Genomic DNA, 16834 nt, shown 5'->3' on the forward strand with positions numbered 1-16834 from the left:
GTATTAAGACAAAGTGAATTTAGCCTATTTCCATTTGCGGGTGTCATTCGAATTAGCGACGGTCGCATGAGTCGATCGGGCAGATTTTTTCAGACCGAACCGAGACGTGAGCACTGCACGTCTGACTGCTGTGACTCCATCGCTGCACAGTGCTCATCCTGCAAGTTTCAGCGTCCTCTGGAAGGTGGCCGATCTGCAAGCTCACAACGCGGCACGGAGATGCCAGCTGCTGTGAGCTTGTAGATCGGACACTTTTGGCACACAACACCGCGTGACGAGGAAGGGTTAGCCACGGATGGCTTGACTCCGGGAGGTGAAAACGGGAGGAACACAAAACAACCGGTTTGTTTTGTGGGCTATTCACGATATTCCTGGCCCCGCCCCCGGCTTCCTGTTCATATCCTGAAAGAAAATAAAAAACATCATTTGGTTTCCTGTGTCCTTGCATTAAAGTGTCAGTAGAGGCGCTCTGGGCTCTTGGCTCTGAATGAACCGGTGTTGCCATGTCTGCTTATAATAAGCAATTGGTGTCGTTGTTTATTGGGCTTACTTTCTAATATTTTTTAAACCAGTGGTTCCCAAATCTTTTCATATCAAGGACCCCAGAAGAACAGATTTGTCCACAGTCGCAGACCCCCATCTGAAAATATGTGGTGCCAGGGACCGCCACACAGATTTGTGTTGTTAAAATGTTTCAAAAATATTCAAATTATTTTCGTTTTTTCTTTCCTCTATATTTTTTAAATAGCAAATATACAAGCTCACAATGTGTCACAATGTGACACATTGTGAGTTTGCTGATCTGCTATTTTCAAATGTAAATGTAAAGTAGTAAAACTGAACCTAGTTAATTCTATTGGGCTTATTATTCATAGACCTGGCCGCTTGTCTCTGGCAATATCTGGCAACAGACAATTCCCTGTCACTTCCTTGGGATCTCTTGTTCTTCGACTTGGGAGGAAGTGAAAAGATGTTTAAAAATGCTCCAGCGCCCTCTGTAAAAGGAAAATGGCAGCCTCCATAGAATGGCCAGGAATATCGTGAATAAACTACAATAGGCGTTAAAAGTTGGAGGACGACATGGACCCAGAACGTCATAATGTGTTCGTACCGGTGCAGATATATATATATATATATATATATATATATATTATGACAGGCGTACTGTTCGTACCGGTGCAGATATATATATATATATATATATATTCTGACAGTCCTAATGTACGTACCGGTGCAGAGCAGGCCGTCCTTGTAGTACAGCGCGTAGACGCGGGTTAGAATATAATAATATAGATAGATAGGTAGGTAGGTAGGTAGGTAGGTAGGTAGATAGGTAGATAGGTAGATAGGTAGATAGATAGATAGATAGATAGATAGATAGATAGATAGATATTATAACAGGCCTACTGTTCGTACCGGTGCAGAGCAGGCCGTCCTTGTAGTACAGCGCGTAGACGCGGGCGCTGTGACCAATCAGCGAGGAGGTCTCGAAGGCTTCCTGGTCGCTGATCTGCGCCATGCGGAGCCGAGCCTTCAGGTACACGCCCTTCCAGTGGGGGGCGTCCGCGATGGACTCATCGATCCTCCAGCCAAGCTCCCTGCACACACCCTGCCACACCTCCGTGCACGAGTTGATCACCTGCACACACACACACACACACACACACGCACACACACACACACACACACACACACACACACACACACACACACAGTTAGATCATTAGATCACCTCTGTAACCACTTGATCACCTGGACACATGCATAGTTAGATCTAGAGATGGACCGATTGCAAAATTCTTGGCCGATACGGATCCACCGGTTTTATGAAGGTCTGACCTGCCAAAACCCATTTTTCCGATACCGATTTCTTTAGCTAAGAACTAGAAAATAGGGTTGCTCCAATACCCTTTTCTTTCAGGCCAAGTAGGCCTACAAGACATACTTCAATTTGAGTACCAATAAGCTAGAAGAACACTAATGCCAAATCAATCACAATAGTACAATATCCAAAATCACAGACAATATCCAGTCTAATATGACCGTCTGGACTAGGCAGGTTTCAGGTGACCCATGCTTTTTTTCTCTTCTTTTTGGAGACGACATTGACACAAGATTATGGAATATATCCTTACATTGCAAAGGTAATCAGCACCATCTGTATTCTGTAGGCTGCCACTAAGTAGACTGGCTGCTACTTGCTAATGTTTACTTTAGTCACAGGACCAGAGCATCATGCTGTGCAGTGCCATAGACACAATTGGCATAAAACCGGTATTTATGTCAGTGAGCTGCCGGTCACCGATTCGGCGGTTTGATATCATACCTGCCGATTTTTGATATTTGCCGATTCCGATTTCCATCCCTAGTTAGATTAGATCACCTCTGTACCAACGTTGTTCTTGACAGCAAATTTTGATTTAGTTTTAGTCATCATTTAGTCACCTGAAAAGTATTAGTTTTAGTCTAATTTTAGTCGACTAAATCTGCAGTTGATTTAGTCGACTAAAATGTATTTTGGCAGGCCTTGATGGCATCGTAATGACTTATTTTACACTTGTTTCGCGTCTGCGATGCGTTGTGAGCTTGTAGATCTGCTATTTTCAGCCTGAGAGCAACCAAACATAAAATGACTCTTCTCCACTAGTCCCTCCCTAACGTTTTAGTCTAGTTTTTATTTTGTTTACGAAATTGACAATATATTTAGTCTTAGTTTTATTCATCACGGCTTAGTTTTGATTTCGTTTTGATTTCGTTTTCGTCAGTGAAAAAAACACAGTCGACAAACATATTTCGTCATAGTTTTAGTCGACGAAATCAACACTGCTCCGTGCACCAGTTGATCACCTGTAACTGTACGTACAGTTACATTAGAGCAGGGGTTCCCCACCTTTTCAGGCCGCGACCCCCAAAATAATCATATTTCAACTTCCTCCCCGTCCCGTGGGCCAGAGCTAGATCCCCGCCCTGTGGGGCAGAGCTAGATCCCCGCACTGTGAGCTTGTATATCTGCTATTTTTCAACAGTTAAAGCAGTCAATAGTTCTAGGCCTAAATAGTTGTACCAAACTAAATACAAGTGGGATAAAAACACATTTGACAGTCTATAAATATTTCTACCACAGCGTACAGCTATAGGTTAGATTACCTCCGTGCACGAGAGCCAAACGTTTCCATTTATTAACGCACATCAAAGAAAAATCAAACCTCGGTTCAAAGTGAAGCGGTGAATTTTTATTCTATGTGTTCTAGAGCTATGAAATCTGTGTTCTAGATCTATACATTCTGTGTTCTAGATCTATACATTCTATGTGAATTCTGAATGAATGAATGATTTTGTCTGGAGGGCCAAATTCTCATCTGAAGCTTGACCAATCCTTAATTCTGCATGTACGGGACATGTACGAGACAGACAAAGAATATACGGCAGAACTCATTATATATTTCCCCCCAAAGGTGACGTGTTAATTGTCATGTGAAGCTCATCCAATACCCCAGCTAACACCACTCCCAGATTCTCCACACCTCATTGGCTAGTGGCCCTGCCTTTCTACTGTCTGCGGCGGAACTCAAATACAATCATGCCACCTCATTGGCTAGTGGCTCTGCCTTTCTACTGTCTGCGGCGGAAATATATATTCAAAGATTTGCACAAATACATGATTTCTCTAACATGGCAGATCTACAAGCTCATAGCGCGGCGCTATGAGCTTTTAGATCATCCGACCGTTGAGCGATTTTCCCGACTCAAGTCGGGATGTGTTGTTTCCTATTGTAAACAGTAAAGCGTGCGGTCTGTGGCACCCGGCACTGAAGCAAAAACTCAAATCCCCATAATCCATCGGGAGAAAACAGAAGCAGGAAGTGTAATCCACCGTTGGAAGCAATGGAATGATCAGCAGGAAAACGTCTTTATCTCGGAATCCATCTCCAGATGGCGTTCTTGTTTAAAACTCGCCCTTCTCTACAGAGCATAACAAAAGCACGGATAATTCTTCTTTACACTGAAAAACCCTGGAATAAGCTACCAAATGAATGCATTCTATATCTAGCAACCACTGTGTTAATGGGACTAAAAAGCCCTTTTCGTGGTATCGTAGTACAAGTACAGGAGTAAGGAAGAACCGAGCTATCTTCGTTCCTACTCTCACCTATGGTCATGAAGTGTGGGTCATGACCCAAAGAATAATGTCGCTCATACTCCCTTAGAGATAGGGTGAGGAGTTCAGTCACCCGAGAGAGACTTGGAGTAGAGCCGCTGCTCCTTCACTTGGAAAGGAGTCAGCTTAGGTGGTTGGAGCAATACGTTATATTTATGGATGCCCCCCGAGCGCCTTCCTAGGAAGGTCCTCGATGCACGTCCCACTGGGAGGAGGCCCCTTTGCAGACCAAAGACCAGATGGAAGGATTATATCTCCACACTGGCCTAGGAACGCCTCGGTATACTCCCTGAGGGAGTGGAGGAAGTTGCTCAGGAAAAGGAAATCTGGAAATCCCATTTGGAACTGTTACCTCAACAACCCCATTCTGGATAAGCGGTTGAAGATGGATGGAATCATGGATGGATAGAAGTACAAGATTATGAATTCAAACAAATGAAAGTATTCACTAAAGACAAACGTTTACACAGTTTGTCAAGAGTCTCGCTAACAAAAATGCGGGCGTTACTTCTTGTGGCCCGCTGGCAGTGTGCCCACGAGAGAACTGGCACCGATCAGTCCGGTGGTTTGAGATCAGACGGCGTGCGGAGAAGATGGCGTCACGAAAAAAGGATAAGCGTAACTAGACGTCTGGATCCGGGAGGAAGATGAGCTGGGCGGTTTCTGCCGAGGGGGGCGGGAGGGGGGAGGTATCGGGCCCCGAGCCCGGCCCCGAGCTCGGGGCCGCCAGGACGTAGCGGCACACGGGGCAGGTGCCGGAGCGGTGCAGCCACAGCGCCACACAGTGGCGGTGGAAGCCGTGCTTGCAGGGCAGGGCGGTGAGCGTCTCGCCCGGCAGGTACTCGCCGCAGCAGATGGGACAGGAGTCGTCGTGGTCCTCCCGGACCACGCTGATCCGTGGCAGAGCGTCGATGAGCCGCCGGTCGGCCGGCGGCGGCGGCGAGGCCTGCTCCGAGTCGTCGTCGTCTGCGGCGGCCGCGGCGGCGGCCGAGGCCATCATGGACTCGCGGTTGGCCAGGGCTTCCATGGCGGCGGCCAGCTGCTGCTGCTGCTCCATGGCCATGGCCAGCCGCTGCTCCAGGGCCAGCCTCTCCTCCATGGCCTGGGCCAGCTGCAGCTGCTCCAGCGCCGCCGCCAGACGCTCCTCCAGCGCCAGCTTCTGCTGCAGCGCCTGGGCGCGCCGCTCCTCCATGGCCCGCGCCAAGCGCTGCTCCAAGGCCACGTAGCAGTGGAGGGGGGGGCTCTGGGAGGAGGACAGCCGCCACTCCAGCTCAGAGTCCTCCTCCTCGCTGGACTCGCCGTTGGCAGCGCCGACATTCGCGTCGTCGGCGTCGTCGTCCAAGTCCAAGTCCAAGTCCAATTCTCCCTGGAAGAACAGGTCCTTCGTCTGGACGGAGGAGTAGTCGCCGCAGTCCTCCGACTCTTCGTCGTCTCCGCTGCTGTCGGCGTCATCTTCGTCGTCCAGGCCGTATTCCAGGAGCAGCGGAGGAAGAGCTTCCTCCAGATCCTCACAGAGAAGAGCCTCCGACAGCAGCACCTCCTCCTGCTCCTCCTCCTCCTCGTCTTCCTCTCCCTCATCCTCCTCCTCGTCTTCCTCTCCCTCCTCCTCCTCTTCCTCCCATCTGCTGCTGCTGCTTCGCTCCTCCGACGTGGAAACCGTCCAGTCGCCCAAGCGGTCGCCTTCCCTTCGTGCCGCGGCCGTTCGCCAGCAGCTGCAGGCGCAGGTGCAGGTGCGCTCGCCGGGCGACTCGCCTCCGCGTCGGCCCGACCGCCAGAGGGCTGTCCGAGCGCCGTCGTCGACCCCCTGAGCCGCCGGGCGCTCCGGCCAAGGGGAGGCGTCCTCCTCCCCGGGGTGGGCGTACGAGCGGGGACGAGCAGACAAAGAGGTAGGCTCCTCGTCTTCCTCGGGCCTCTTGGTCCGCACGGAGGCGCCCGCCGCCGTGGGGCCGCCGGACACCGCCCTGGCCCTGCTGGATGAACTCAGGACGACGGTCAGCGAGGGATCAACGGTGAATTCCTGATCCGACTGAGAGTAGAGAATCTGACGATATCTCTGCTGTTTCACATGGAATGGAGGTCTGTGTTGTTGTTGTTGCATCCGCTCTGCTCCAGCCTCCCATGCCATCCTGTTCTGTATCCTCTATGCGTGCTTCTGATTGGTTGAGAAGGTTGTGATTGCTCCGCCTCCTGGTCGCTTGGATTGTCTCCTCGCCGTCCCAGAGGTCTTTTATATGGCTGCCGTCATGGTGTGGGGGTGACGTCACCACCCTGATATTAGGCTACTGGGTGACAACCATAGAGTTATAATAAGAATAGAGAGGACACCAGATATCCCCGCCCGTCCACTTGCATTGAGTTGCTCACCCAGCGCATGAAGCGTACTTCCGTGTTTGGAAACGCCTCTGAAACGTGACGTAGTGGGGCTTCCGTGACACGTTTTGCGTCATAGTTTGTGTTATGGACGCGCTGGGGCTCCAATTCATGAACGAGCACTTCCGCTATGAACGCACAGCCAATACAAAGAAGCCTAGAATGCGCGTTCGTCGTTAGAAGCCCCAACTGCAGTACCTCAAACGGCCACCATGTCCATGGCGCTTCAGAGCTCCCCCTAGGTTCCACATGGGGTCAACAGGTTGATGTACTGATTTACTAACCTTGCTTAGTAGTGTGGTTGCCTAGAGAGCAACCACACTACAGTTCTAGTGTAGCTTTCTTATTATTTTCCTGGATAAAAAATCCACACTGTAAACAGTAAGTCCATTGAGTTCAATGGGGGAGAGGTGCTAGCTTGATGATTGGTCGAGCTTCACATGACAATCTGGCTGTCCAGACCATAAATAGGCAACCACACTTGCAATTTCCCAGAATTACATTTTTCTAGTTAGTGTGGTTGCAACTAGGGTGAGCAACGTATTGATTTGTACATGTTTTGAGCGTAGTATGGACTTTGGGGCTCAACCAGCGAGAGCCATATGACTCTGGCTTATAACTCCAGGAGAGACATCACATAACGTCCGAATATTAGCGCCCTCTCCTGGAAGTTATAATGTATGGCTACGTTGTTTCCACATTGTAAACAGTGGCAGAGACATGCATCTGTACAGCATTGTTGTTGTTGTTAGCCCTTAGCACTGATTAGTGCTATGCTCTGTAGCAGCAAAGTAGACACAGCACTCTACTGCTCTCTTTGTCAATCAAAGTCGTGGAGCTCTCCTCTGCTCCTGCAACGAGGCACGCTGGCAGCGAGCCTTCCTGCTTGAGCGTCGGTGGAGCGGCAGTGGAGCACCCTTCAATGATTAAAACCGGAGCGTTCCCAGCGTTGCCGTGCCGCTCGACGCGCTCGGTGAAGCCGGGGGGGTATAAACGTTGACGTTGGTTAAGGCAGACATTCCCAGCATTCCTTCTGTAGAGGTGGCCTGACATCACCACTCACCACAGCTGCTTGCAATGGAATGCACACAGCTAATGCGCGCTGATGAGACCCGTTAAGAGAATCGGACCAGCAAAAATGATTGACCCGGTTCTGGACCCGCTATCATGGAACCGGTTCCTAAAAAGAACCGGTTTCGGGTCCCAACCCTAGTTGCAACACATTGTAAGGTGCGGTGTTCCTGCAAACGTATTCCTCGTTAGAAAAAATCTGGTCTACGTCTCCTGCTCCGTCGGTTGCTCTCGCAATAAACAATATACAAACATTGATTCAAGCGATGTTACATCTATTAAAGGGGAAGACCACCCATTTTCAATATTGAACTATGTCATTAATATACCTTAGAGGAGTTGTGTGGAAATAGAAGAAAGTTCCCCCTCTTCTGTGTTGCCTAGAACTGGAGGATTGATTTTGGGGTTTGTATTGTAAAGTACAATGTGTGATGTCATCAAGTTGTACTTTACAATACAAACCCCAAAATCAATCCTCCAGTTCTAGGCAACACAGAAGAGGGGGAACTTTTTTCTATTTCCACACAACACGAACACGAAAATGGGTGGTCTTCCCCTTTAAGAGTGAGTTAAGAGCTACAATCTATTTTAGTTTTCTTGCTGGGGAATGTAAACTGACCCGCACCACATGACGTAACTTACGTTAAAAAAAAATCTTGGAATCAACCAGAAGGCATATTGTGTACAGGGTGGTGTGAGGGTACAGACCAGGCTGCAGGTCAACAGGGTTAGGTTTAGGTTCAGGGTTAGGTTCAGGGTTAGGTTCAGGGCTAGGTTTAGGTTCAAGGTTAGGTTCAGGGTTAGGTTCAGGGCTAGGTTCAGGGCTAGGTTCAGGGCTAGGTTCAGGGTTAGGTTCAGGGTTAGGTTCAGGGCTAGGTTCAGGGCTAGGTTCAGGATTAGGTTCAGGGCTAGGTTCAGGGTACAGACCTTGTTCCACTGCTTGCAGACCAAGCAGCAGGTCAGAAGGTCCTGAGGGTCCAGCCATCTCAGCAGGTAGAGGGTTAGGGTTAGGTTCAGGGCTAGGTTCAGGGTTAGGTTCAGGGTTAGGTTCAGGGCTAGGTTCAGGGTACAGACCTTGTTCCACTGCTTGCAGACCAAGCAGCAGGTCAGAAGGTCCTGAGGGTCCAGCCATCTCAGCAGGTAGAAGGTTAGGGTTAGGTTTAGGGTTAGGTTTAGGTTCAGGGTTAGGTTCAGGGTACAGACCTTGTTCCACTGCTTGCAGACCAAGCAGCAGGTCAGAAGGTCCTGGGGGTCCAGCCATCTCAGCAGGTAGAAGGTTAGGGTTAGGTTTAGGGTTAGGTTCAGGGCTAGGTTCAGGGCTAGGTTCAGGGTACAGACCTTGTTCCACTGCTTGCAGACCAAGCAGCAGGTCAGAAGGTCCTGAGGGTCCAGCCATCTCAGCAGGTAGAAGGTTAGGGTTAGGTTTAGGGTTAGGTTTAGGTTCAGGGTTAGGTTCAGGGTACAGACCTTGTTCCACTGCTTGCAGACCAAGCAGCAGGTCAGAAGGTCCTGGGGGTCCAGCCATCTCAGCAGGTAGAAGGTTAGGGTTAGGTTTAGGGTTAGGTTCAGGGCTAGGTTCAGGGCTAGGTTCAGGGTACAGACCTTGTTCCACTGCTTGCAGACCAAGCAGCAGGTCAGAAGGTCCTGAGGGTCCAGCCATCTCAGCAGGTAGAAGGTGAGCTCCAGGGGGAGAAGACGGAGGAAGTCTCTCTTCAGCAGCGCCTCCAAGCCGTTGGAGAGGTGACGTAGCTGCACTGCACCTGGAGAGAACAGAACAGAGAGGTGACGTAGCTGTACTGCACCTGGAGGGAACAGAACATAGAGGTGACGTAGCTGCACTGCACCTGGAGGGAACAGAACATAGAGGTGACGTAGCTGCACTGCACCTGGTGGTGACGTAGCTGCACTGCACCTGGAGGGCAGAGGATCCAGTGTTCATTTTTTCAGCAAATTTTGATTTAGTCTCAGTCTTTTGAATAACACACCATTTAGTCTTAGTCCTGTCTTGGTCTTCTGAAATAGTTTTTGTCTTGTCTAGTCTAGTCTAGTCTTAGTCAACTAAATATCAAAACATTTTAGTCTTAGTGTAGAAAATCCCCCTCTTGCTCCTGCTCAGCCCCCTGTGGGAGGAGCCCAGACTGATTCACATTAACACCACCTGCACCCAATCAGTGTTCCTTTAAAAGGCAGCCATTTTACCTCAGTCAACAGAGAGGCATGTTGTGATTTTGTTTGGGTCTTATTTAGTTTAAGTTTCCTGAGTTTGGTTCCTTTGTTTTCCTGAGTTTGTTTTCCTAAGTTTGTTCCTGAGTTATTTCCTGTGTTAGTATTTGATGCATTATTTGAGTAAGTATTCATTGGTTTATTTCTTGATTTAGTTTGTTTCCTCATTTTGGTTTTGTGTATTTGTTTCTGATGGTTTGTTTCCTTTGTATTTCTTTATAGCACTTAAATCATCAATTACCACCCTAACCCCAACCCTAACCCTCCATTCATCATCTTTACTGCCATGTTGCCAAACTTGCCATCATTGCCATAGTTACAATAAATAAGAACTGGTAACATTTTACCCATCTGGTCTACTGTCTGATCTTAACACATCCACTGCCAAAAACTTTTATATACGTTTTTGGGTACCCAGCTGTTGCCTGCCAAAAACGTATATATACAGGGTTGTCACACTGCTCTCTGGGCAGCCTGCACACTGGCCTAACCCATAGCAGTTCGTGTGTGCAGATGGGCGAGCCCGGCGAGTCAGTCCGTAAGTCTCCAGCCAATAGCATGTGTTCTCCTCCCCCACCCCCCTCTGCTCCTCCTCCTCCTCCCCTCGCTCAGAGAATGCAGCTGCGTTATGACGTCGTCAACACATTCCGATCGGCGAATCAGCGTCGTGAATCAGCATCTTGTGATCAGCGTGGGTGGGGGTTTCCCAGAACTCATGTCTGTTTCCAAGTACAGCAGCCTGCGCCGCTGCCGTACCGTACCGCGCATCGTGTCGCGGTAAAATGCGATCGTATCGATCTCGCTATGAAACACCAGTAGCAGGCATGTTATGTTGTGTTTGATTACTAGTTCGTAGTGCTCCTATTCTGGACTGTTTCTTTGGTTAGCAAGTAGCACTAGCAAGCAACAGGCTAGCCACTAGCCAGCCAGGCACACATAACAACACTATGTCATGTGTTGGTCGGTGAACCAATCGCTCTGCTCCTCCTCCTCCTCCCCCCGCTCAGAGAACGCAGCTGCGTTATGACGTCGTCAACACATTCCGTGCAACGCCCCTCTGCACTCTGATTGGTTAGGGAAAATCTACTCTTCCTCCAACAGTGATTCTAATGGGAACGCCCAGGCTTCATTTTTTCCGGATCGCCAATGAAGCCTGGGTTTCCGAGGCTAGGCAGCCTGTGATGCTGATAAAAAATTATAAAAAATGTATTCATGTAATCAGCTTTCTGCACACCTTCTTCAAGATGGCCGCCAAAATGGCCGCCATCCACATGCTGTAATTGTTTGTGTGTTAATCTAAAAATTGATTTTTCTTGGGGTTGATTATATTTGTCTGCCAACTGCAAGGGGGCAATGGACATCTTCTGAGAGCTTTTTTTTTTTTTTTTTTTTTTTCAAAAAATGTTAAAAAAATATATATTTTCATTTTATTTTTTTGTAAAAAGCCTGACATTTCTTAGATAGATGTTTTTTTTAACCCTTGGCAGGCAATGTGTAATACTCTATTCTGGTGCCGAGTGCTTATATTTATACCAGCATTTTAGTATACAACTTTTACACTTAGTCTTTTGGGATTAGTCTTAGACATTTAGGGCTCTATTATGATCCAGGTCTTATGCCTTATGCCTTAACTTCTTTGCCTTTCTTTTTACTATTTTGAAAAACATTTTCAGCATTTTTCAAATGCTGATCTACATCTGCACGTTGTGAGCTTGCAGATCAGCTATTTGAAATATAAAAAAAATATATGTCTATATAATAAAAAAAGGCAAAGAAGTTAAGGCATAAGGCATAAGACCTGGATCATAATAGAGCCCTTAGTCTTCGTCTTTTAGGATAGGAATTGTCTTCTACTGCCTGTTACTTGGTCAAAATAAGACTTCAATGAACTGGTTCGCTCAACTCGTTGTAGAATTTGTCGTATTTCTGGGTTTCTTGGGTGCGGAATTCGGGATAACATAAGAAGAGAAGCAACTCTTAAAATATGTTTATTTTGGGGGTCACGGCCTAAAAAGGTTTGAGAACCCCTGGTATAGAGCATTAACACATTCATCCACCAGGGGCACTGACAACTCATTCTTATGACTTCCTATCTAGCCAAGCTTTATAAACTATATATGTTTAAAAAAAAAAAAAACCTTGTTTCGAAGTGAAGCGGTGAATTTTTATTCTATGCGTTCTAGAGCTATGAAATCTGTGTTCTAGACCTATACATTCTGTGTTCTAGATCTATACTTTCTATGTGTTTTAGTTCTATATCTTTATGAATTCTGAATGAATGAATGATTTTGTCTGGAGGGCCGAATTGTCATGTGAAGCTTGACCAATTCTCAATTCTGGACGCACGGGACACACATATTTTTATGAATTGTCATGTGAAGCTTCAAAGTATGGTCTCATTGGACATTTCTAATCATCCAATCATCAGACGGGGACGCACGGGACACACAAAGCCACTCCTTGGAAGCGGCTTTCACCACTTCAAAAAGCGAATATTGGACTTCGGTGAACAACGTCAAATAGTGACTTTGATATTGTAATATTTGGTGAAAGCCCTACCGCTCAGGGTCAGGGTCAGGGTCAGGGTCAGGGTTAGGGTCAGGGTCAAGGTTAGGGTCAGGGTCAGGGTCAGGGTTAGGGTTAGGGTCAAGGTTAGGGTCAGGGTCAGGGTCAGGGTCAGGGTTAGGGTCAGGGTCAGGGTTAGGGTCATGACCTTACCGCTCAGGGAGATGAGCTTGTCCAGTGCTCCGTTCCTCTGCTGGTCGCTGAGGGTCAGGAAGGACGACGACACCGAGTCCAGCCACGCCTCGAAGGACCTCTTCTCCATCCTCTACCTAACCCTTCCACCTGGAACAATAACAATACATATTAATAACAATACATATTAATAATACATATTAATAATAATACATAATAAATAATAGTAATAATAACACAGAGTCCAACCACGCCTCGAAGGACCTCTTCTCCATCCTCCTTCACCCTGGACAACAGAAACAAGAAGAATTGTGACCGCCAGTCCGTCATGTCTAGTGGTTTGAGTGTCTGCCCTGAGACTGGGAGATCGGGGTTCAAACCCCGGTCGGGTCATACCAAAGACTCTAAAAAATGGGACCCAGTGCCTCCCTGCTTGGCACTCAGCATCAAGGGTTGGATTGGGGGTAAATCCATGTGACATACTAGCGTCATCTCCAGGGGGTGTACTTGTACATCAAGCTGCCTTACGCTACAGAAACAGGAGATAGGCTCCTGCCCTATGAGCCTCATGGCTCGGCTGAGTCATATGGGACTCATGGCTCGGCAAGGCTTACTTACTTACACTATATCTCTGCCACCGTTGGCCCTATCCATGCCAAACTGTGCTCACACACTCCTTGGCTGGCAACCCACAACCTCCACCTCCTCATTTCTCACATGGCCCTCTTCTAGCGCCACCATGAGGCCCATTCTTGCAAAACTCATTTTTGGACACTGCTCCAACACGTGTTGCCCTAAAATCACGCAAAGCGGTACACAGTATTAGAGATGGACCGATTGCAAAATTCTTGGCCGATACCGATCCACCGGTTTTATGAAGGTCTGAACTGCCAAAACCCATTTTTCCGATACCGATTTCTTTAGCTAAGAACTAGAAAATAGGTTTGATCAAATACCTTTTATAGCTAAGAACTAGAAAATAGGTTTGATCAAATACCTTTTATCAGGCCAAGTAGGCCTACAAGACCTACTTCAATTTGAGTACCAATAAGCTAGAAGAACACTAATGCCAAATCAATCACAATAGTACAATATCCAAATTCACAGACAATATCCAGTCTAATATGACCGTCTGGACTAGGCAGGAGGAAAGCAGGTGACGCATGCTTTTTCCCCCTTCTTTTTGGAGACGACATTGACACAGGATTATGGAATATATCCTTACATTGCAAAGGTAATCTGCACCATCTGTATTCTGTAGGCTGCCACTAAGTAGACTGGCTGCTACTTGCTAATGTTTACTTTAGTCACAGGACCAGAGCATCATGCTGTGCAGTGCCATAGACACAATTGGCATAAAACCGGTATTTATCTGCTGGTCACCGATTCGGCCGGTTTTGATATCATACCTGCCGATTTTTGATATTGGCCATCCCTACACAGTATCTCTAAAGTCATGTCATCAACATGGATCTGTCCCATTTCCCATATTCCCTCCTGATTGACTACCTTGCCTTCTAAAGTTTGTGTATGCGACCTGATAGCTTATAATCTCCCGGGACGGACTGACTACTGACTGACTGAGTAAATTATTATTATTGTTTACAGTAAATTATTATTATTGTTTACAGTAAAACACAAAGTATAAACACTATGCTGTCAGTATGTTGGCTCACATTGAGGGGTCCATGTGGTCCCCAGCTGCTAACCAAATGGACCCTTATAAAGCTTTAATGAAACCAAATGGACCCTTATAAAGCTTTAATGAAACCAAAAGGACCCTTATAGATATTTAATTAAACCAATTGGATCCTTAAAGATCTTTAGCTTATCTCTAGAGTATAAAATGAAACCAAATGTACCCTTATAGATGTATTAAAACACAGTATAGAACAGAAGCACCCACCAGTGTGCTGTCAGATCTGCAAGCTCACATTGAGAGGATCTTTAGATCTTTAGCTTATCTCTAGAGTGTAAAATGGAACCAAATGGACCCTTACAGATCTATAATGGATCCTTCTAGTAGTAAGTATATAAGATAACCACCCACCAGTCTGTCAGTCTGCAGCTCTCATCCACAGTTAGTGGTTATCTACTATATACTACTATTACTATACTACTACTATACTAACCCTAACCTAACCCCAACCTCACACCCAGAACAACATGGTGAAAGGGTTAGGGTTAGGGTATAGTAGTAGTATAGTAGGGTTAGGGTTAGGTTTAGGTTTAGGGTTAGGTTAGGGTTAGTACAGTAGTAGTATATAGTAGATAACCACCCACCAGTGTGCAGCTCTCATCACACCCAGAACAACATGGTGAAAGGGTTAGGTTTAGTATAGTAGTAGTATAGTAGGGTTAGGGTTAGGGTTAGTATAGTAGTAGTATAGTAGGGTTAGGGTTAGGTTTAGGGTTAAGGGTTAAGGGTTAGGGTTAGGTTTAGGTTTAGGGTTACCCACCAGTCTGCAGCTCTCATCACACCCAGAACAACATGGTGAAAGGGTTAGGGTTAGTATAGTAGTAGTATAGTAGGGTTAGGGTTAGGTTTAGGGTTAAGGGTTAAGGGTTAGGGTTAGGTTTAGGGTTACCCACCAGTCTGCAGCTCTCATCACACCCAGAACAACATGATGAAAACTTTTAGGCTCCTTGTTGTGTGTCTTCTTGCATCATCATCTTTATTCTCCCTTCATCAGAGTGTTGTCTCCTGGGTGGTCCGCAGGGTGGTCCCTTTGGCCTAGCGTCCATGAGCGTCTATGTGTCCCCAGATGTGCGCTGATCGACAGATCGATGGGTCGATGCATCGATCTGATCGGCTGTGTTTTGGATCGTTGAAGCAGAAGTCACTGAGATGTTGTTCTGTTGGTGAATGTAAGATGGACAATGTCAGGCGGCCGGTGGTACAGCTCTTCACAATAAGAGTATTTGGCCGCCGACCCCCCTCAAAGATTTGCTAAAACATTGTCGATTTTTTCCAAACTGGCAGATCTACAAGGTCGCAGGCAGCTTGTAGATCTGCTTTTTCTTTTTTTTTTCTTTTTTTTTTTTATATAGTTAAAGCATAAAAATAGTGCACATGATATGAAACATACGAAATATGAATAAAGCTACAAATTATTGACATTAACATAAAAAATGTCTACTTTGAAATTGCCTTTACAAATTGGACGCTGGACAGTAGGCAGCTCTTGGTGTTATTTTGACACAGGCCTACGCAGCATACATTATACATAGGCCTACATTACTATCGGAGAGTGTATAGTAGCAGGGGTGTCGCACCAAATTCTGGGCCCCGGGTACAAGGATTCACTGTGGGGCCCCCGTGCTTTAACTATTGAAAAATAGTAGATATACAAGCTCACAGCGCGGCACCGAGTGCCGCGCTGCGAGCTTGTAGATCTGCTATTTTTGAAAAATCATGAAAATCTTTGAATATTTCAAATCCTTCTAAGGTTTTTTGAAAAACCTGTGTTTCTATGTCAGTGGAGCTCAAACCTGTGTAGGACGTGAAGGACCCCCAAAATTATATGTATTTGGCCACGGACCCGCATCTCAAAATATCTAGTTCCAGGGACCACCCAGAAGCAAAATTTGAGTTACAAACGTTCGCTTAAAAAATACATAAATATTCAAAGATTTGCACACATTTTCACGACTTTTCAAAAATAGCAGATCTACAAGCTCACAGCGCGGCACTCGGTGCCGCGCTGTGAGCTTGTAGATCTGCTATTTTTCAATACCACCACCTTGGGCCCTGGTAACTCAGTTCCACTTTCCTACCCCTAGTGACGCCCCTGCAGAGTAGCCTACTAACTACTCTGGCAGAGGTCTGGTATGTCAAAGTGCTGCCAGACATGAAGACCGTCTCCTGTCCAGCGCCCACTGCTGCTATTGTAATTCATGTTCTTTATTTTTTACTTCTTTTTTTTTTAGGACACACATGTACGTCCATTCAAAAATACATTTGTGTGCGTGCGTGTGTCCAGAGAACTTCAGTTTTCAGACTCTAGGCCTACTTGACACACACGCACGCACGCACATGTATTTTTTTTAATGTAACGGTATATCCTTTAAAAAAAACATTAATTACAATAATCTTATTTTGAAGGCGGAAATGTAATATTCCCCCTGTTCAAAAACCGGATGTCTTAAATTTGCTGATAGAATGGAGATGAAAAGCTGTCGGCTCCACTTCCGGTCCAGAGGACCCCACTTCCGGCGCGTTGCTCAACAGGGACCGACGTGAAACCAAATATGGTCATCAATGGTTCCCCTCGTTTCCGTTCCGGATGTGAGGTTTATTAATACAACTATTAA

At 46.7% G+C, this 16834-nt stretch overlaps 1 protein-coding gene across 1 annotated transcript in view; it reads right to left on the minus strand.

The window, feature by feature from the left end:
- Positions 1–15191, minus strand: part of fbxw2 (F-box and WD repeat domain containing 2) — a gene marked incomplete at its 3' end in the record, with an annotated part of 29153 nt that extends 13962 nt beyond the window's left edge. Inside the window, exons 1-4 of the mRNA XM_080743020.1 lie at positions 15113–15191; positions 12542–12670; positions 9203–9360; positions 1417–1639 (exon numbers count right to left, since the gene is read on the minus strand). Coding sequence (XP_080599146.1) covers positions 1417–1639; positions 9203–9360; positions 12542–12650 — 490 coding nt within the window. The 5' untranslated portion in view covers positions 12651–12670; positions 15113–15191. The remainder of the gene's footprint in view (positions 1–1416; positions 1640–9202; positions 9361–12541; positions 12671–15112) is intronic.
- Between the last annotated feature and the right edge of the window lie 1643 nt (positions 15192–16834).

Source organism: Nannobrachium achirus (genome assembly GCF_963921795.1).
Source record: "Nannobrachium achirus genome assembly, chromosome: 15".
In the NCBI taxonomy this organism is placed as follows: domain Eukaryota; kingdom Metazoa; phylum Chordata; class Actinopteri; order Myctophiformes; family Myctophidae; genus Nannobrachium; species Nannobrachium achirus.